This window comes from Theobroma cacao, chromosome 5 (genome assembly GCF_053813885.1).
Source record: "Theobroma cacao isolate CCN51 chromosome 5, ASM5381388v1, whole genome shotgun sequence".
Classification (NCBI taxonomy): domain Eukaryota; kingdom Viridiplantae; phylum Streptophyta; class Magnoliopsida; order Malvales; family Malvaceae; genus Theobroma; species Theobroma cacao.
The window spans coordinates 45,199,055-45,220,015 of record NC_142643.1 but is presented as its reverse complement, the minus strand read 5'-3'; the positions used below and the strand labels follow the sequence as shown (position 1 = coordinate 45,220,015).

Genomic DNA, 20,961 nt, shown 5'->3' with positions numbered 1-20,961 from the left:
AACTTTGGTGAAAGAAAGGAAAAGAAAGAAAAAACAAACTTTGGGAAAAAGAGAAGCACTATTAACTTAGAAAAAGCTCATTCTCAGAGACAAGAATCCAACATGTACTTAAACATTAAAAATTTCCTTGTGTCTTGAGTTGCCCGAAAAGGAGAGTAAGCTGTGTAGATGGATGTAGGCAAAATTGAGCAAAGAAAGCAGGCGGCTAATCTCAAACTTTGTCCTTATCTTCTTAATCAACATTTATTTCTAGCCGCCTTTGACAAACTATTTAGCCGCCTCACGCTTTCCATCGTGAGCACTTCCACCTCAATCCCTTGCCATTTCATCTTCAACATTCTCAAATCACAAACCATTTGATTAGCAATCCAATGGTCCATATCCTAGGAAGCAAGGAACATCATCTCCCTAGTTTTGTAATTTACAAATTTCCAATTGTTATATGCCAAATTGCCAACGCGTTTACAACGTCAATTTTTTAATGATAACATGAACCCAACTTTCTATAAAACCTTAACAAATCAAAGACAACATTGCACATAACAAATTCAACAGTTTGGAAAAGAAAACTATGGATAAAGTTAATACTGTTTCGAGGTTGCTTGTCTTTTTGGTTAGCTTAGTGGGAGCAGCAGTTGCTGAGCAATGTGGCTGGCAAGCTGGTGGAACAATCTGCCCGGACAACTTATGTTGCAGCCAATATGGGTGGTGTGGCAACACCGATGCCTATTGTTTGCCTGAAAATAATTGCCAGAGTAATTGCAAAAGTAGTGGGCCTGGAGGAGAGACTGCGACTGTGACATCAACTTATCATTTCTACAATCCAGAGCAACATGGATGGGATCTGATGGCTGTGAGTGCCTATTGCTCTACATGGGATGCTAGCAAGCCATTCTCATGGAGGAGTAAGTATGGTTGGACTGCCTTTTGTGGCCCTGTTGGTCCTACTTTCCCAGCTGCTTGTGGCAGGTGCTTGAGGGTAAGAAATTAATGAACCTTTTCCCCCCTGTTAATTCAAGATCAAAGTTTATTCATTGATCAAGTTAATATTGCCTTCATTTCTTTAAGGTCTAATCTTGATTTTGTGCTGCTTTTACAGGTTACAAATACAAGAACAAATGCTCAAGAAATAGTGAGGATTGTGGATCGATGCAGCAATGGAGGTTTGGATTTGGATGTGGGTGTTTTCAACCGATTGGACACTGATGGAGTAGGATATGCCCAAGGCCACCTTACAGTAAAATATGAGTTTGTTAATTGTGGCGATGGTTTCAACCCTTTGCTTTCCTCTGTTGTTGATGATAGCAGTAAATAAAATGTTTGCTGCTTAATTATGTGCTAGAAAAGCCAAATCATGTGAGGGAATATGCTGCTGTTTTGAGAGCTGGCTTAATAAATTTCTTCTGGGGTTTGCTTGTTTTGTTGAAATATTCTTTTACATATCTTTATTCCAACTGAAAATGAACTTCAAATGTTTAAGTTTAAATTTGAAGTCATAATTCTATGCCTTGTAATAAAATAAAAGAATATAGTAAAAAGGAAGATGGAATAACTTTGTTGTGTTGGCCCGACCGCAAGAATCAATTATTCAGAACTCAGCTTTATGATTGATCCAAGCAATCCGAAATCCACCACACAACCCTCAATTATTTGATACCAAAAGATGTTAAAGTTGATACTTGCATACACAGTACACTTGGACAAGAATTTCAGGTTGTCTTGCTGTAATGCAAAGTTACCAGTATATTTCAATGTCCTTGTAACGTGTAGCCATGGATGTCCATTATATGGTTTAAGCTAAACATTTGTTCATGCAGTTTTACAAGTGTTGATCATGTATAACTCATATATTTAGCTTGTAATTAATCTTCAGAATATCCTTATGAAGCTTTTATCAATTCTTGCTTTGGTGGACCCTAAGCTCTGTTCATCCCTGTTTTACGTTTCAATAACAGAGGCTGTTATTACAGCCAAATACTTGAGCTTATACCCTCATAATGAAAGATAGCGAAGTTTGGTTTGATGATAATGTATGAAATTATTGTCTACATATACTTTACAAATTCATTTTTGCTTTGATCATAATAGATTGTTGATACCATATAATTTTGCCTTTCTGGCTTTATACTGATCTCTTTAGACTCTTACCAACTATACCAATTTTCCTTTGAGATGGAGATCAAACCTTTCCTTCATGAACATTTCTTGTGCTATGATAATCTACAACACGGTCCTTTGTACTATGACTATCAATATATCCATCCCAGGGTATGTGCTAAATGCACTCAGAAAATTGTATCTGGGGCCTATTCCTGTGAAAGCTGCAACTTTTGGCTCCATCAAGACTAAACAACAACAGCTTCCTGTTCAGATAACACTCGCTCTCCACTCTGAACACTTCCTTGATCTGTCTTTCCATGTATCGCAGGATTTCATATGTGATAAATGTGTTTGCATAGCTCGAGGTTTCAAATACAGCTGCGAACATTGCTCCTTCAATCTTGATTACTTTTGTGCTTTAAAAACTAATGAAGAAGGCCGGTGGAGATGCGTACATAAAGAGCAAAGAAGCATTATTAAGCATTTCATCCACCAGCATGGGCTGAGCCTCTTCAGCTATAGGAAGATATCAATATTGAGCTACGTTTTCACTTGGTGTGAGGAGCCTTTATCAGGCAGGTCTTATGGGTGCTTTGATTGCGATTTCTTCCTTCATGAATCATGCATTTGGGAGATACCTAAAGAGCTGCAACATCCTTTTCATCCTTCTCACCATCTTTACTTGCAGTTTAGCAATCTTTCGGCCTATTGCAATGCTTGCAAAGGGGAACTTGATCAGTATCCGAATCGACACTATTGTTGTTATGACTGCAACTTCTGGCTTCATATTGGCTGTGCAAGACTCCTACCCACTCTCAAGAATAACTGCCATGAGCATGACCTGACCTATTTGCTAAAACACTCTCGCTATAAAATTTTCACATGCAACAGCTGTGGTGGGAATTGTTGTCACGATATCCCAAACATATTTAGAAAAATTTTTTATCATAATTCCGTCCCAAGGAAGTGTGCTTTCTACCGCTGTGTGCAATGCGATCTCAATTTTGATTTCGATTGTGCTTCAATACCGTCTAAAGTGAAACATAGATCTCATAGGCATGAACTCTCCCTTAAAGATTTGGTTATAGAAGATGATTCAGGAGAGTATTATTGTGATATTTGTGAAGAAAAAAAAAAATTCAAACAATCATGTTATTGTGAGAGATGTGATTATCTAACTCATATTTGAATGTGGCCTCAATCAGGTAAGACTTATTATTTTTTTAAAAGGCAAATTTAATAGAATATATGAGGCAGAAATCCAATCCCTTTGCTTCACTCTCTCTTTGTATTACTAATAGAAAATGTAAATGTTTGACTGAGCAGAAATCAACCAACTCTATGCCGGGGTCTATGAATATGGAATTGGAGCATGGGGCAACCTCCCTCATGGTGGATGGCAAAGTTTCGGTAGAGAAAGTGATGGAACACGGTGAATCAGAGCTTGGTGAAACAATTGATACTACTATTTACAAGAGTCGAGAACTTAAAGTATAGCATCATAGACAATAGTATAAAATTTTCCCCTAACTCTTGAAGCAATTTGACTCCTAGTCTTTGATAATGACAGTATTGTACAAAATGTTTTGCATGGCAAAACTCGGTGTCTTAGTGTTATGTTAAAATTGTAATAAAATAAATTTCACGTATGTAAGTAAGTGAAAGTGTTTATGGTAAAGGAGAAGAATTTGACCCCCTGGTCTTTATGGAGAATTTTTAATGAAATTGATGCTTTTTGTGTTGGTATTGGAAAAATATTAATAGTCCTTGAAACTCAAAAGTCATATTCTTTTATTAATTTAAGTTTTGAAATTATTAAATCTTTGCGGAAGGAAACTTTAATAATGTTATTATATGCTGGAGGAGGCAAGAAGGTGATTCACAGCTTGAGATGTTGTCACAATTTCTCAACAAAAGATGACAAATATATGATTACAATTTATGTGGGTTCTTTGGTTTTCATGGAGGAAAATTCCTGTGAACTTCACTTATTAAATTGATTTTAGGTGAGATATTTCTCTTAAATTTTACATGTAGAGAGAATGGTTTTAGATTAATATAATAATTTTTCATTATTAGTGAATCTTTCCTTAATACTTTTTTTTGAATATCTTCAAAACAGAGTATCCGTCTCTTTTGTTTGTTTTTTCTTTTACCTTTCAGATGCAAATTCAGCATTTCAACCATCATCATCCTTTGAATTTTCATGAGGTACACAAGGAAGATGAAAATCTTGGCTGCAAGGCTTGCAAGCTGGAAATTCATGGTCCAGCCTATATCTGTAAAGAATGTGGATATTACCTACACAAAGCATGCACTGAATTGCCCAATGAGGTGCTACATCCTCTTCATCCCCAGCATGCTCTAAACCTTCTTACTAGATCTCCTAATACCAGGCACTTTATATGTGATGAATGTGGGGACATTTCAGATGGTTTTCTTTACTTCTGCTGTGAGTGTCATTTCAAGGTTGATGTGAAATGTGCAGGACTGAGTGCTCCTAGCAATCAAGGCCAAAGGCAAAAAGAGATGGCTAGAAAAACTAAGATATCTCATTTCAGTCATGATCACATGTTGGTACTTGGCAGTGCAAAGAAAGACTACTACTGTAGCTATTGCCAACTAGAAATCTTTGGTCTGGCTTACTGTTGCCTAGACTGCAATGATATTTATGTTCTTCGTGAATCTTGTCTTGAATTTCCTGAAAAGATGCAACACCCCTTTCATCCGCTACACCCGCTTATGGCAAAAATGTTCCTTACGGAAAGTTGCCATGCCTGTGATTTCCGATTCGTTGGCATTAGCTATAGTTGTTTGGAGTGTGACTTACATCTCCATCCTACATGCCTTAATTCCATGAGGCGGGCTCTAAAATTTAACCTTCGAACATGCAAACTTGATTTTTTCTATTTTGGGATAGGTTGCCAAATGCTCTTCAACGGATATACATGTCTTAGATGTGATGAAACCGGTGCTGGACCCTTCTGTTTCTGCATTGAGGCTAATATAAGCCTTCATTTGGAATGTTTTCCAATACCACAAATGGTTAAATCTACACATCACAGTCATCCACTTGTTCTTAAGAATTCATTTGTTGAGGATGATACAGGAGAGTATTATTGTGACATTTGTGAAGAAGAAAGATTTGCAAAATATCATATCTATTATTGTGAAGAATGTCAGGACATGTTCGTTACTCACTTAGAATGCGTGCTTTTTGAGGTAAACTCATATATGACATATGTATTCCTCTAGATAGAATATTTTAAATCTTTGCTGAAAATTTTGAAAACATATATGAAAATGAATTTACAGACAGCAAATAATTCACACAAATCATACATGCATTAATTTGTTATCTCTTATTTATAGTTAAATTTGTTGCTTTAAACATTTTGACGTAGACTTATTGCAATTTATAAGATTTATCACTTATTAACAAGATTGCTTTGTCTAGCTATTTGATATTAGTATAACCTATAGACATTTTTTGTCTCAAGAAGAAATTACTTTCAATTATCTACTGCAACGTTTAGCAATAAAAGAAAAAAGTACACTACTATATGTTCTTATCAGTAATTAAGTCTCCACACAAACAAATTTATTAATATATCTTAAATGGGTGCATATTTGCTTTGTTAGGTGGAAGAAGTATTATCATGGCCGGTTCCACGAATAAGGAACAAATCCGTTGAGTTGGAGGAAGAAATAGAAGATCGTCTAAGAGATTTTGATCTTCTCTGAGTTGGAGGGAATTTCCATCTCAAAAGAAGATTTGTTACCGCTCGTTCTCAACTTTTGGCAACAACTTGATGACCATGTTTGAACTATCATGTGGATTGAATTTGCTTTAGACATTAGATTCTTTCTGGTGTAGGAAAATTAGTGTGCAGCTCAAGGCAACTAAGAATTATAGGTTAGGTCAAGGAACACAGAGTAGAAATGATAAATTTTATAGCACATGAATATAAAACTAGTCTTTTCTCTCCCTCCTTTCCTTATAGTTTGTATTTTTGCTTAATTGCCATAAAAGTTGATGTAATCAACAAAAAACAAGCTTAATTGTTGATGGTTTATGCTTAAATCTAGAGGGAATATCGGATTACAAAGTAGAGCTGCAACGTGTTTTTGTTTTTACTAGATTTGTATCTGATTTTTAAATGAGATCATCTCTAGTGAATCGCTTCTGGATTGTCGAGACCTTTCTATTAATGTTATGAATGAGAGAAAGAACAGAGTATATAGAAGAGATAATGATAAGAACTATTTTTATTAATACAAAACAAAGATTATATACCTTGTGTACATAAGAAACACCTGTAAACATGTTTAACAAGTATAAGTGTTAATTTACATGCAAAGTAACACGTCAAAAGGACAACTCAAGATTGCATTAACTCTAAAACTAGTACAACGAAGCAAACTGATATAAACTAAAGAAACAAAGTTAGTTTGAAAATAGCCATGTGCTGCAGCCATGCAAGTATTACTGCTCAACACTCCTTCATAATACTTGCATTTTGTACATTCATTTTGCTTCTCAAGTACTCAAATCTTGGCTTTCCCAAAGTCTTGGTCATGATATTAGCTAACTGCAGTTTAGAACAACAATACTAAACATGAATTTCACCTAACTTCTTTGATGGCATGAAATTTCACTTGAATATGATTGGTCTTGCCATGCAAAATAAGGTTCTTGGTGACAACAAGAGGTAACTTATTGTCGACCAATAATGTAGTAGGAAATTTCTGAGGAAACTGCAAATCAATGAGCATTTTTCTCAACCAAATAGCTTGGTTGGAAGTTGCCGTAGCTAATATATACTCTACTTCAACTGTAGATTGAGCAACAATGGATTATTTATGTGAGTTCCAGTAGAAAACTCCATTTCTAAGAGTAAAAACATCGCCTAAAGTGCTCTTGGAATCATCTATATTACCTGCCCAATCACTATCAGAATAGGCAGTAAGAAGGAAGTTTAGATTTCTGGTATAATAGATTCCTAAGTTTAGAGTGCCCTTCAAATACTTAAGTATACATTTTCCAGTTGCTAAATGAAGATAAGTAGGTTTTTTCATGAATTTAGATAGCAAGCTTACAGAGCATATGATGTCTGGTCTTGAAAAACATATGTAAAAGAGGTTGCTAATCAAGCTTTTGAGCTAAGATGGATCTTTCAACTTGCTTACACTATTCACTGAAAATTTCTTATTTACAGTTAATGGTGTAGCTGTAGGTTTACATTAGAGCATATGAAACCTTCTTAGAACCTTATTGACATAAATTTGTTAGAACAAAAATACCCATGCAGTAGATTGTTTAATCTCCAGGCCAAGTAAGAAATTCATTAATCCCAACTCAAACATCTCGAATTCATTTTGCATCTGCTTCTTAAACAATTGTAGAGTAGCATCATTTCCTCCAGTAATCGTTAAGTCATCCACATATAGTGAAACAATTAATGGAGATTGATTTTCACTATTGAGTATATACAATGTAGCTTCATTATTGCTCTTTGTAAAACCTTTGGAGATCAAATAAGCATCAATTATGCTATACCAGGATTGTGGGGCTTGCTTCAAACCATACAAAGCTTTATGAAGCTTGTAAACTTTGTCTGGTTCATCTTTTACTTTAAATCCTTTAGGCTGATCGACATTGATTTTTTCTTCAAGAATTTCATTAAAGAAGGCAGACTTCACATCAAGATGATAGATATTCCATCCCAAGGCAGCAGACAAGGCTAACAATAGTAAAATTGTATTCTTGCAATTGGAGCAAACGTTTCCCAGTAATCAACACCAGGTTGTTGATTGTACCCCTTCACTGCTAGTCTAACTTTATATCTGTTGAGAGACCTATCAAGATTATGCTTATTTTTGTAGATCCATTTGACCCAAATTATATTTCTATTTAGAGGTCGATCAACTAGTGACCAAGTGCCACTCTTATTGATCATATAAAGCTTTTCCTTCATAGCAACTATCCACTTTAGTTGTTTAGTAGCACCTGCATAATAAGTCAGTTTTTCAATTATAGCTAAACTCCTATAATATACATCATTGAGTGATCAAGTTCCTCTCATAGGCTCATCATCAACATTTTGATCAATACCAAACTCAATTTCTTGAAAAGAATGAATTACACTTGGACTTTGAGACTCTGCAATATCTTACATATCCCAATTCCAACTTGCAGCTTCATCAAAAACCAAATTTTTGCTGACAAACACTCTACCAAAAATAAGAAAGTAGGTTCTGTAAGCCTTAGACTTAGAGCTATAGCCAATAAAGATGGCTTTTTAAGCTTTGTACTGCAACTTATCTCTCATGGCTTATGGTACCTGGACATAATAAATGTAACCAAAGACTCTGAAATGCTCTATTGAAGGACTTTGATCAAACCAGACTTCATATGGTGATTTCCCACCTAGTGCTTGAATAGAAAGTATATTTTGCAGATATACTGCAGTATTAAAAGCTTTTGCCTAGAGCTTTGTTGGAAGATTCTTCTCAAATAATAGAGTTCTTACCATATCAAGAATAGTCCTATTTTTTCTTTCACTGACATCATTTTGTTGATGAAAATAAGATGTAGAGAACTGATGACAAATACTTGTAGTTGCAACAAAATCAGTAAATTCTTTGGAGATATATTCTCCTCCATTGTTAGTTTTGAGAACTTTAATTTTAGAGCCAATATCAACTTCAAGCATAGCTTTAAATCTCTGAAATAACTCAAATACTTCAGATTTAGCTTTCATGAAGTATATCCAACATCATCGAGTTTTGTCATCAACAAAAATCAAGTAATATCTGCTGCCATTCAATGATTCTACTTTCATTGGTCCTGCTACATCAGAATGGACCACAAATTGTACCTTTGCCAATAGCTTGAAGATAAATCCCATTTTCTATTTTGACCCTTGAATGGTAACTCTTATCTAAGCTGACAAAAACAACTTAAGTTGGAGCAACATGACTTGAACTCCCACTATCTAATAACCATTCTTGGTTATCAACGTCATTTACTGACTTTTTCAGGGCCATGAATAGATTTTCATCAAGATTGACAGTAGCTTCAACTATTTGAAGAGCTTTATCAGTGGCAGTGGATTTCTTCTTGCAAATTTTCTCAACATGTCCCATTTCATTTCAAGCTTGAAATTTAACATCTGATTTGAACTAGCACTGATCTTCAGAACAATTTTTTTCTTACAGTAAGTGCAAATCTTGTACTTACCTTTCTTGGTTAAAGATTGACCTGCATGTGAAGCCTTTTTCTGTTTATTTTTGGTAAACTTCTTGTTATGAGAATCTACATTAACTCTACCTTTGCTCGAAGTAACCAAAACACTCTCAACATTTGCTTCCAGTCGAGCTGACCTTCTTTGTTCAATGGCTTAAAGTGAACTAACCAATTCTGACACTGTGAGTTGAGATATATCCTTAGTTTGTTTTATTGATGTAATAGTTGCTTCAAATTTCTCAGGCAAATTGATGAGATTTTTTGAGCAAATTGAATTTCTGACAGATCATCTCCAAGTAACCTCATTTGGTTCACTAGTCGACTGACTTAATCAATATAATCCTCAACAGATTGTGACTCTTCATCCTAATCAATTCAAACTCTCTTCGAAGGTTCTAAGCTTGTATTTTGCTTGGTCTTTGTTGTGCTTTCATAATCTTCCTCAAGCATGGTCCATGTTTTCTTTGCAATTTTACTCATAACCCTGCTGATGATCTTTTCAGACACAATAGCGTGAATGAAGGACAAAGCTCTGTATCGCTTTGTTACTTCTTCAGAGTATTGTTTGATCTGATTTCTGGTTGTATTGTCTCTCAAGGCAACAAGTTCTTCTTCAGTTTCAATAGCTGACCAAAGATCATAAACTTTGAGAAAAGCCTCCATCTTGACAACCCAAACTTGATAGTTTTTGCTATCAAATATAGGCGGAGACACATAAGAAGCTGCTGGTGAAGACATGCTGAAAATATAGGAAGAGAAAACTAAATAGAAGGAAGGAAGATTCTTAGTTTTTTCAGGTCCAATAAGATCCTACAATTGCTCAATATACCTTGTGTACATAAAACAAGGCTTATATAAGATAATGATCAGAACTATTTTTATCAATACAAAACAAGGCTTATATACCTTGTGTACATAAAAAAACAGCTGTAAACATGTTTAACAAGTGTAAGTGTTAATTTCCATGCAAACGAACATGTTAAAAAGATAGCTCAAGATTGGATTAACTCTAAAACCAGTACACTGAAGCAAACTGATAGAAACTAAAGAAACAAAGTTTGAAAATAGCAGTATGTTACAACCATGCAAGTATTATTGCTCAACATTTTATGGGTTATGGAAAAGCTGCTCTGGTGATGGTATAAAACCAAAAATGTTCAATGTTAATGCAGGGATGGAGATGAAAGAAGTGGCCAAAAGAGAGTGCAAGAATAGAAAATAGTGAACAGGCTTCTTGTTTATTGCTCATGCATTTTTAATTTGGTGTCAAAAGTGTGTCATGACATAGTTAATCTATGAGACAGGTGTGGCAAGTTATTGTTTGCCACTGAGTGGTTGCTTTTGAGATCCATATGTGGTTTTATTATGAGTTGTGTGGATCTTAGTACTGTGAATGTATGGTGTGTCACAAGGGATTCACACGGGATGTTAAGAAAGTAAACTTTACAAAGTTAGGAAAGTAGGTGCTTTCTGTTGTTAGGGAGAGTGTTTATGGGTGGAGTTTTTGTGTTTGAGTTTGCGAGTTAAGCTTGAGTGTCAATAATGATTTGTATGTGCTTTGTGATTTTCTACAATGCAATGGATCTCCTTCCAATGTTTTCGTTTTGCCTTTTATCTTGAATAATTCTCAAGTAACGTAAAGGACTAATCCCCAGTTGTTCTTTGTTTATTAATTTGAGTTTTTTTTTTGTTTTTTTTGGTAAAGTAGTACATCAACTATTAATTTTTTAGAATCTATATATATATTTTTTGTTCAACCAATAAGGTGTTTCATTAAGTGGGTGCTAGTAATTATTTTTGTTGTCGAAGTGGTATTGTTGAGGAAATATGCAAACACATTCTTATTACATGTCACTTTGGTTGGTTTGTTTGGTATTTTGTATTACAATGGTGGGGAATTTCTTGGATTATTCCTCATTCTATTGAATCTTTTATTAAGTCATGGTTTGACTCTTTATGTTGGAGCGGTATGTGATACTACCCTTTGGTCACTATAATTGATAAGAAATAAATCAATCTTTAATGGAAAAGAGATGCTCTTTCTCGTTAAAATGATGTCCATGTTCTAAATTAGAGTTAGTGAAAGACATGAGGCGAATAAAGGAGGTAGTTGTTTGGTGGCTTGAACCATGGCAAGTTAAACTTAGCTATACTCTTCAAGTTGCACAGAAGGGAGCCTCATGGATTTTGCTTCGTGAGTTTTAATTCAATGTTGACAAATCTTTTAAAGGGAAACCAGTACCAAGCAAATGTGATGGAGTGTTGTGTTGGTGCAAATAATGTTTAGTTGGAATTTAAAGGAATCGACAAAATTGATTTCAATGCATGTCTTTTAAAAGACACCATCTTTAAGGCTTATTTTGCCATCGCTACTCAATACGTAAAGGGGAATAATGCTAATAGCCTTAGGATACAATGAAGCCAACATCTAACTTCATCTTTCACTTTATAAGAGTAGATCGCTTGACATACCCTTAGAGTTGCAAAGTTGTTTGGCTTTAGAGCTTACTTTTTGTAGCAAATAGATTATAAGAAATTTGGTCTCCTTTGGAAGATGATGGGAACTCAAGTGTGTATGTTCATTTTTTGAATTTTATTTAGAACATAACACTTCTCTTGCTTTTGATTTTTCTACTCTTGTCTTAATTATTTTTGGTATGTCAAAATGGTTGACAGTAAGTTCTTTATATAAATTTTATAGTGTCTCTTCTTTAAAGATACAACTTTTTTATCAAGGCACCTTTACGTCTTAAAGATATTTTGTTTATTGCAAGACATAATCTTTGAATAAAGGTATTATTCTAATAATTACCTTACAAAAGGACAACTATTTATTTCATAAGACAAAACCGTTGAGTTATAATATGAAAAGGTAACTTTTCATATCCAAACTTTTGAATAGTGATGTGTTTTAATTATCTTATAACTTTTGGATTTAAAAGTGTTTTTCTAATATGACACTTTACCAATAGACATAACTTTTTATATGAAAAATCACTTACAATTCAATAGACACACTATGTCACACTATGTGATATAACCTTTCAATTGATGTGGCTTTCAAATAGTCACAATTTTTCATGTGAAAAACTAACTTTTCATTTGTAACTTTTCATATGAAAAGACATAACTTTTCATTTTGAAAATACACCAACATGTTAATAGACTTCCAAGGACATATCCATGGAGTTTGCTTTGGTTCGATTAAAATCCACGACTCAAATCACCTTGAGTTAATTGGAATTGAATTTGGTTTAGGTATAATACTCAAATAAGCCCCTAAATTATTTAAGAATATTCAAATGAGCCTTTATTCTTTTATTGCGTTTCATTAAGCTCCTGTACTTTTATTTTGAGTCAAATAAGCCTTTATTACTAATGATTGATTAATTGTCTTCGCTAAAAATGTTACTTGTCATTGTATATCCACATGATACTGATATGACATTGATATGGAAGGTAAAAAATACCATATGATTATATTATCATGTCAAATTAATATGTTATGTCATATCAATTATGTTACGCCAGTTTGCCACATTATAATCAATTATGATATTTTAACATATCACGACAGCATCATGCGATATAGAATAACAAATGATATTTTGATTAAATCAATCATTAGTCATAAGGACTTATTTGATTTAAAATAAACAATACGAGGGCTTATTGGCTCAAAATAAAATTATAAAGATTTGATTGAACGTAATAAAAGTAGAAAAGTTTATTTGAATTTTTTAAAATAGTTTAAGGATTTTTTTTTGTTTATTATGCCTTTGTTTTGCATGGCTTTGCATCTTCAATATGAGTGAGAGTAGGAAAGTTGATCATAGAGTTAATGGGAGTAGGAAAGATGATGTGCTTCCTTCTATTACGTTCTGCTGGTAATCTTTGTTGTGGTGTGAGGTGGTGTTTTTTAATTAATTAATTGCATTGCTTAAAGCTCTGAAACTACGGCGTGTTGCGGTTACTTAATGTCCCGACCTGACGAACTGGTGGAGTCTGCAATGGACTCTATAAATTTTTTTCTCAATCAAAAATTTAATTTCATTAGTGATAAAGATCATTACAATCTTCACGTCTCATTGTCTGAGATGGGTTGACAACACAATAAAAGATACACCTCAGAACACATTAACGCCATCATAAATACATAATGCCAGCCAACTCAATATTCGAGACATAACCCTGGAGTCAAACAGAAATTACATACCTAAAGAGTTCCTACCACCAAACATAGAATAAATTACAACGATCAACTCCTAGCCCTGCCCAATAGTTTGCAAAGCAATTATCTTCCATAAGAGCACGCTAGAAAATCACCTTCCCAATGTTCATTTGTGACTTGTCATTCTTTGAGAAAATCTTCTAGTAGTCCCAAGGCTTCACCAATTCGTTTGTTATCCATGAAACCACAACAAGGGAGTTAGGTTTTCAAACCCATATTAAATAAATCCAATGCAGTTGTGACAGCAACCATGATACTTGCGTAGTTTGAATCTTGGAACAATCTCTTGTACTCAAAATAATCCTCCTCAATGCCATGACCTTCACACAAGATCCCAATCCCCTTTATGTTCCATAAAATCACTCTCATGCTTGTGCTTAATGGAAAAAACCTTCATTCCCAGTAAAATAGCCCCTCTTAGTAACTTTTTTGCCTTTCTTCTAATTAAAGCTTTTTTTGTTTCTTGAAGATGGAATTCAGAGCCTTCTCTTCAATTTTATCATAACTCTTACATTTCGTATTTGGAAATGCAAATTATAGTATTGATTTAATCTTCATACAATGTTCAATGTGACGAGGAAAAAGAGGATTCAATGCTTGCAGTATTGCTAAGGGGAAATGCAATTTTCTATAATTTGGAGGATGGGAGAATGAAGAGGGTGTGGTGTTACAATATAACAAATATCGATATGGCTTTTGCAGATTTTGTATAAACTATTAGATTTGTTCTGACAAGAGTTCTTGCAGCAGCGAAAAGATAGGATTGCTACTGTAATGGATTTCAAGTTGGATGTGATAATACACTTAAATATTTAGCTTATTAATAAGTATATTTATTATCTATTAAATATTTATATTTTTAAAATATTTTTTATAATTTAGTCACTCAACATCTCAATTTTGTTAAATTTAATCCTAATATTATATATTTTTGTTCAATTTAATCCCAATGACATGACATAATTTTTTTGATATGCCATGTGATACTGACACATCAACATGTTAGTGCTACATCAACATTGCCACATCATCATATTTAGTGCCATGTGGTACTACCACATCATCATGTTGTGCCACATCCTCCAAATGTGCCACATTAGCGTAGACGCCATTTCTTTTAGCGGTAAAATTGAATGCCGTTAATAAGTGAGAGTAAATTGAAGTAATTCTCAAAATTGAGGGACAAAATTGTTGCGATTTTGAATAGAGGGATTAAATTGAACAAACTATCCTAATACAAGGACTTTCCAAATATTTTGACCGAATTTAGAGTAAGTCATACGACAAGAATGGAAATATAATAGGAAAGTTTTAACCCAAGTTAAAAGCTTAGTGGAAAAATAAAGATAATGAGGTGGCAATTTTGGGTATGGTACAGAGAGGTGAATCCTAGTTGTCAATATTATCTTAATTTGAATTCTTTTTAGTACAAAATGAATTTGGGATTATGTCAAAGAAAAAAAATCCACAAAGATACGTTAGCTTAGCAAATTTGGATTTTTTTTATGGAAATCCAAAAATCAGATTCCTTTCCTTTTCTACCAAAAAATACTTTAAATGTGTATTCCAATGATAGAAAGAAGATTTATTTGATCATTCAACCCAAAATTTAAATTTAATTTTTTATTTAAAATTAATTGGCACATGACCTCAACTTAGGTTATTAACACGTAAACAAAATATCTTTTCTAGGTCAAATTTGTTTTTCCTTAGAAGTTGAAATGATCATTGAGTACAAAATTTAAATTTTTATAATAATTAATTGACACGTGAACTTAGTTTAAGGTCATTAATATGTAATCAAAATAACTTCTTTACATCAAATCTATTTTTCGTTAAAAGTCGGTATATCTAAACTGTTTTTTTTATATAAATTTTAGTTTTCAATGATTAGAGGAGATTAGATTAAATTCAATTAAATAGTAAGTTTGTTAATTTTCCTTATATATAGGATTTAGAGAGTATAAAAAAGAATTATATATGGCCATAGTGCGCTGTAGAGTGTCAAGGTGAAGAAGGATGAAGACACCAGCAGATGAGGTTGGGATGAAGACACCAGCAAAGAAGGTTGCCGACATCGACGACCTCTTAATAGAAATCCTCCAACGATTACCTACAAAGACTCTATTACAGTTCAAACTCGTTTCGAAACAATGGTTGTCAATTATATCCAGCTCCGATTTCAGCATTTTTCACACTCGCTTCGTTCTCAATGAAGGCTCTCTCAAACCTTCAGTTCTCTTTCTCGATGCCATCTACAGAAAACCACCTACGAAGTTCGTGTTCCTTCCTTTGAACCGCGACACCAAACAACTTCCGCTCTTGGATTTCATGAATGCCCCTTACATCACAATAATCCAATCTTGCAATGGTTTGCTTCTTTGCACATATGATTATGATAATCAGAGTTATTTTATCTGTAACCCTGTTATCAAGAAATTCAAGATGATCTCTTGTCCGATGCCTCCAATGCTGGAATATCATCTTGTTGGTGTTAATCTTGCTTTCGACCCTCTCAAATCACCTTGTTACAAGATTATTTCTATTTGGCAGGAAGTTTTGCTTGACAAAGACGAGGAAAACAATTGCTTATGTCGTATGACTTCTAATTTTTCTATGGACATATACTCATCAGAGACAGATTCTTGGAATGTATCGAAAATCAAATTCACTTCAGAGTGGGCTATACAGTTCGACCATGCTGTTTTCTTTAACGGTGCAATCCATTGGGATAGTGTTGCTAAAGAGTCGCTATACTTTGATGTGGAGACTGAATGCTTGATGCCGATGCCGATGCCAAAGCCAAGTAGGCGGTACAGCGGTTCTCGATATTTTGGGGAGTCCGGAGGCCATTTGCATCTTGCTGTTGGACAAAATCCTGGTTATCGTTTAATATTTCGGATTTACGAGATGCTAGTGGATTACTCGGATTGGTTCATCAAGTACCGTATTGATCTTGAAGCCGAAATGCGAAGTATCAACCTTAAACCTCCTTACTGCGATTATGATATTTTCTGTCTGGTTGTGCGCTCTGATGAGGACAAAGGAGATTCAATGGTTGCAGTACTTCAGTGTGGAACAACACTATATTACAATTTCAAGGATAAGGAAATGGAAGTACGGACAGATGGCCCTAAGGCAAACGGATATCGATACGATATTGCAAGGTTTCGGGGCTGTGAATACTTTGAGACCCTCTCTTGTGTTTGAGAGTGCAACTACTTCAACCTTGTTGAATAATTCTACTGGTTTATAAGCTTTAATGTTAGATTATTACAATGTTTTAGTCCTGTTTTTTTACAGTTATGCTATTCTGTTCATCTTCTTATGCTTTCTGTTCTCATTGCAAACTTGTAGCAAAAATAATGTTTAAATGAATCTGGTTGCCTTTTCCTTGTACATACTAAAGGTCTTTAAATTAATAATTTTTCAGTTCTATACATAGCTTTTTAGTAGTAATTTTTAATTTCATTTCCCTTAAAGTTCAGGGAAATTTATTAAAATCGGATAAAGGAATCCATTGGAAAAGAGAAATGTTTGAGAAATTGGAGATTGTCTAGCAGCGGTCAAAATGCATTCACCTAGTACCTTCAAGTATTATCGACCATTGCTTTAATTTGGCTTGACAAAGTGAGCAAGGCAGATATTGAAGGGAGTCAATGTTGATAAATAGCCAATATAGAGACGATGCTTGAAGGACCAATGAGAACAAGCTCTTGGAATGGGATACAAACATCAAATTCTGAACAAAGACGTTAGAAGTAGATCACTCTTGTTGGTACTCGTATGCGTAGATATAAGATATTTCATTAGGAGGAGGTGTCTTGGAGCGAAACGTATTACATCTTCAGTTGATGACACGACTTTAAATGATTGGAATGAGATACAAATTAACATGGAATATCTATTTTATACAATCTATCTCTATCTAGTGCCCGATTATTGTACTATCATGAGAAAATGTTAACAAAAAATCATCTGAGACAACCACTTAGACTATGTTGATTCAATTATTGTACCAAGTAACTCATAGTAATCATAATGAGAAATTTGCATTGAAAAACAGTACGAAAAGACTTTGGAGTGGCAACAATTATTGGGTAAGAAAATTTTGCTAGTCGATTGTTGAATGTTCGTTACATTAAATGCAGAGCCAAAATGCATCCTACTGTAATGGATTTCATTAAAAGGGAAAGTGAGTGAATTTAGAGCAAGGCATATGACAAGAATGGAAATATAGTAGGAAAGTTTTAGCCCAGGTTAGAAGCTTAGTAGGAAAATGAAGATAATGAGGTGGCTTGGCAAAGAAAACAGAATGAATTAGGGATTATGTCAAGAAAAAATCCAAAAGGATACGTTACCTTGGCAAATTTGGATTTCTTTCCTTGTTTTCCCTCCTTAGTTTTCATATAAATCCAAAAAACAGATTGCTTTCCTTTTTTGCCAAAAAATACATTAAATGTGTATTCAAATTATAAAACAAGATTTATTTGATCATTCAATACAAAATTTGTATTTATATTTTTTTTCTTATAATTAATTGACGCATGAACTCAACTTAGATTATTAACATGTGAACAAAATATTTTTTCCAAGTTAAATTCATTTTTCGTTAAAGGTTAATATGATCATTCAATATAAAATTTTAACTTTTACAATAATTAATTGACACGTGAACTCAATTTAACTTATTAATATGTGAATAAAATAACTTCTTTACATCAAATTCGTTTTCCGTTAAAAGTCGGTATATCTAAAGTATTTTTCTTATAAATTTTGGTTTTCAATGATTAGGTTAGATTAAATTATATGGTAAGTTTCTTAATTTCCATATATATAGAATTTAGGGAGTATAAAAAGGAAAACACTCTCAAAGAATTACAGGGTAACCAAGTGATCAGAAATCATTAAGCCATTGTTATGGCCATGGCAAGCTATAGAGCGTCCAGTCAAAGAAGGGTGAAGACACCAGCAGAGGAGGTTGCCGATATGGACGACCTCTTAACAGAAATCCTCCGACGATTACCTACGAAAACTCTGTTACAGTTCAAACTCGTTTCAAAACAATGGCTGTCGCTTATATCCAGCCCCGAGTTCAGCATTTCCCATACTCGCTTCCTCCTCAATGAAGGCCTTCTCAAACCTTCGGCACTCTTTCTCGATGTTATCTACAAACAACCACCTACGAAGTTCGTGTTCCTTCCTTTGAACTGCGACACCAAACAACTCCCGCTCTTGGATTTCATGAATGCCCCTGACATCAAAATAATGCAATCTTGCACTGGTTTGCTTCTTTGCACTTGTGATTACGGTAATCAGAGTTATTTTATCTGTAACCCTGTGATCAAGAAATTCAAGATGATCTCTCTTCCAAGGCCTCCAATGCTGGAATATCAGCTTGTTGGTGTTAATCTTGCTTTTGACCCTCGCAAATCACCTTATTATAAGATTATTTCTATTTGGCAGGAAGTTTTCCTCGAGAAAGACGAGGAAAACAATTGCTTACGTCATATGACTTCTAATTTTTCTATGGACATATACTCATCAGAGACAGATTCTTGGAGTGTATCGAAAATCAAATTCACTTCAGAGGTCGCTATACAGTTCGACCATGCTGTTTTCCTTAACGGTGCGATCCATTGGGATAGCACTGCTAGAGAGTCGCTATACTTTGATGTGGGGACCGAATGCTTGATGCCGATGCCAATGCCAAAGCTACGTAGGCGGTATAGCGGTCCTCGATATTTTGGGGAGTCCGGAGGCTATTTGCATCTTGCCGTTGGACGAAAGCCTGCTTGGCGTTTAATATTTCGAGTTTATGAATTGATAGAGAATTACTCGCGTTGGTTTATCATGTACCGTGTTGATTTTGAAGCTGAAATGCAAAGTTTCAACCTTATACCTCCTTACAGAAATTATAATCTTTTCTGTCTGACTGTGCTCTGTGATGAGAACAAAGGAGATTCAGTGGTTGCAGTACTTGAAAGTGGTATGACACTATATTACAATCTCAGGGATGAGGAAATGGAGGTGATGGAAGTACGGACAGATGGTCCTAAGGCAAACAATTATCTGTTCGATCGTGCAAGGTTTCGGTGCTGTGAATACTTTGAGACCCTCGCTCGTGTCTGAGAGTGCAACTACTTCAACCTTGTTGAGTAATTCTACTGGTTTATAAGCTTTGATGTTATATTATTACAATGTTTTTACTGGTTTTTTACAGTTCTGCTATTTTGTTCATCTTCTTATGTTCAATGTTCTCATTGCAAACTTCTAGCAAAAATAATGTTTATCAGTTTGCAAAGTTAAATGAATCTGGCTGCCTATTCCTTGTTATTCAGTTCTATACATAGATTTTTAGTAGTATTTTTTAATCTCAATGTTTTACAAACAGCTTAAATGGCCTCCAATTCAATGTAGAGGTCGTAAGTCAGACCATTTTTTCTTGGCAGGACTATCAGGTTGTAACAGGAAGTTCTCTAGTAAATTATGTCCTTTCACCAACAATCATTGACCTCGGCTTTCTGGCTGTTGCTCTTGCTGCTTTAAGCAGCCAGAATCCTGGTGTCATTACAATAGCAAATGCAGCGTTTGGATCAGACCCATCCATTAATCCTGATCTTCTAGCCAAGGCCTTTTAAACTGGACAGAAAAATCGTGAAAAATCTTCAGTCAAAATTCTGAGGATAGCAATTGGAGGAATGTTTCTACCTTGCAGCTTATGTTGAATAATTTTTTACATCCCTTGTTATTGTAACAATTCTTTCTGAAATGTGAAAAAAAAAAAAAAAGGTTCCTTATGGACCTCTGCTTCTATTGCAATATGTTTCCAGTTTGAACCTACATGTAAAAGATATATCTAGATTTTGAGTCTGCAAAATCTCTCCATAAAACAAATACAACAGGTACATCCCTTCTTCATAGATGAGAACCGGATGTTACCTAAAAGGAAAAAAAAGGCTACAATTCCAGAAGAACAAACCCTAACAAAAGAACTGAAATCCAAATATGATGATTGATGAGTACTCAATCTTTGATGGTATGAACGTTTTGAAGCCACTGCTGAGCCAAATCGAAATGAGCTTGTAATAGCAATTCTGTCCAGACAAAATCATTTGATAGCCTTTGCCGCAAGGGCACTTGACATGAAGGTCCAAACATTCCCCAATTTCCTCCACTCTCACAGCTTCTTCACAATCCAGCTCACCATCATCCTACAACAACAAACTTGACATGTTAATACCACTCACAAATTGCAAGCTAAATTGATATAAAACCAACCATCTCAATTTGTCAAAGCTTTTCAGAAATCAGAAGTTTGTTAATTTCTTCACTAATTTCCCCAAAGTTACCACCATTGATACAAAAAACAAGTATCAAA

At 34.4% G+C, this 20,961-nt stretch overlaps 4 protein-coding genes across 4 annotated transcripts; all 4 read left to right on the top strand.

Moving 5' to 3' along the window:
• Positions 1–428: 428 nt before the first annotated feature.
• On the top strand, positions 429–1,428 carry LOC18600185 (pro-hevein-like). The gene is made up of 2 exons (XM_007030502.3): positions 429–979; positions 1,100–1,428. Exons 1-2 carry the CDS (start codon positions 572–574, stop codon positions 1,313–1,315), a joined length of 624 nt encoding a protein of 207 aa, XP_007030564.1. The 5' UTR covers positions 429–571; the 3' UTR covers positions 1,316–1,428.
• Positions 1,429–4,263: 2,835 nt separating this feature from the next.
• Positions 4,264–5,844, top strand: LOC18600184 (uncharacterized). The gene is made up of 2 exons (XM_007030501.3): positions 4,264–5,322; positions 5,743–5,844. Exons 1-2 carry the CDS (start codon positions 4,264–4,266, stop codon positions 5,842–5,844), a joined length of 1,161 nt encoding a protein of 386 aa, XP_007030563.3.
• Positions 5,845–15,599: 9,755 nt separating this feature from the next.
• LOC18600182 (F-box protein At5g07610-like) lies at positions 15,600–16,790 on the top strand. The gene has a single exon (XM_018121082.2). It carries the CDS (start codon positions 15,600–15,602, stop codon positions 16,788–16,790), a length of 1,191 nt encoding a protein of 396 aa, XP_017976571.2.
• A 1,716-nt stretch (positions 16,791–18,506) lies between these two features.
• Positions 18,507–20,221, top strand: LOC18600181 (F-box protein At5g07610-like). The gene is made up of 2 exons (XM_018121081.2): positions 18,507–19,669; positions 19,975–20,221. The coding sequence occupies exons 1-2, from the start codon at positions 18,507–18,509 to the stop codon at positions 20,219–20,221; spliced, it is 1,410 nt and encodes a 469-aa protein (XP_017976570.2).
• Positions 20,222–20,961: the final 740 nt, after the last annotated feature.

Bases quoted from the DNA above. Each gene is read 5' to 3' on its own strand.
- LOC18600181 (XM_018121081.2), top strand. From the start codon at position 18,507: ATGGCAAGCTATAGAGCGTCCAGTCAAAGAAGGGTGAAGACACCAGCA. The intron at 19,670-19,974 runs GTTTCGGTGCTG...TTTTACAAACAG, and splicing joins TATCTGTTCGATCGTGCAAG to CTTAAATGGCCTCCAATTCA.
- LOC18600182 (XM_018121082.2), top strand. From the start codon at position 15,600: ATGAAGACACCAGCAGATGAGGTTGGGATGAAGACACCAGCAAAGAAG.
- LOC18600184 (XM_007030501.3), top strand. From the start codon at position 4,264: ATGCAAATTCAGCATTTCAACCATCATCATCCTTTGAATTTTCATGAG. The intron at 5,323-5,742 runs GTAAACTCATAT...TTGCTTTGTTAG, and splicing joins TAGAATGCGTGCTTTTTGAG to GTGGAAGAAGTATTATCATG.
- LOC18600185 (XM_007030502.3), top strand. From the start codon at position 572: ATGGATAAAGTTAATACTGTTTCGAGGTTGCTTGTCTTTTTGGTTAGC. The intron at 980-1,099 runs GTAAGAAATTAA...CTGCTTTTACAG, and splicing joins CTTGTGGCAGGTGCTTGAGG to GTTACAAATACAAGAACAAA.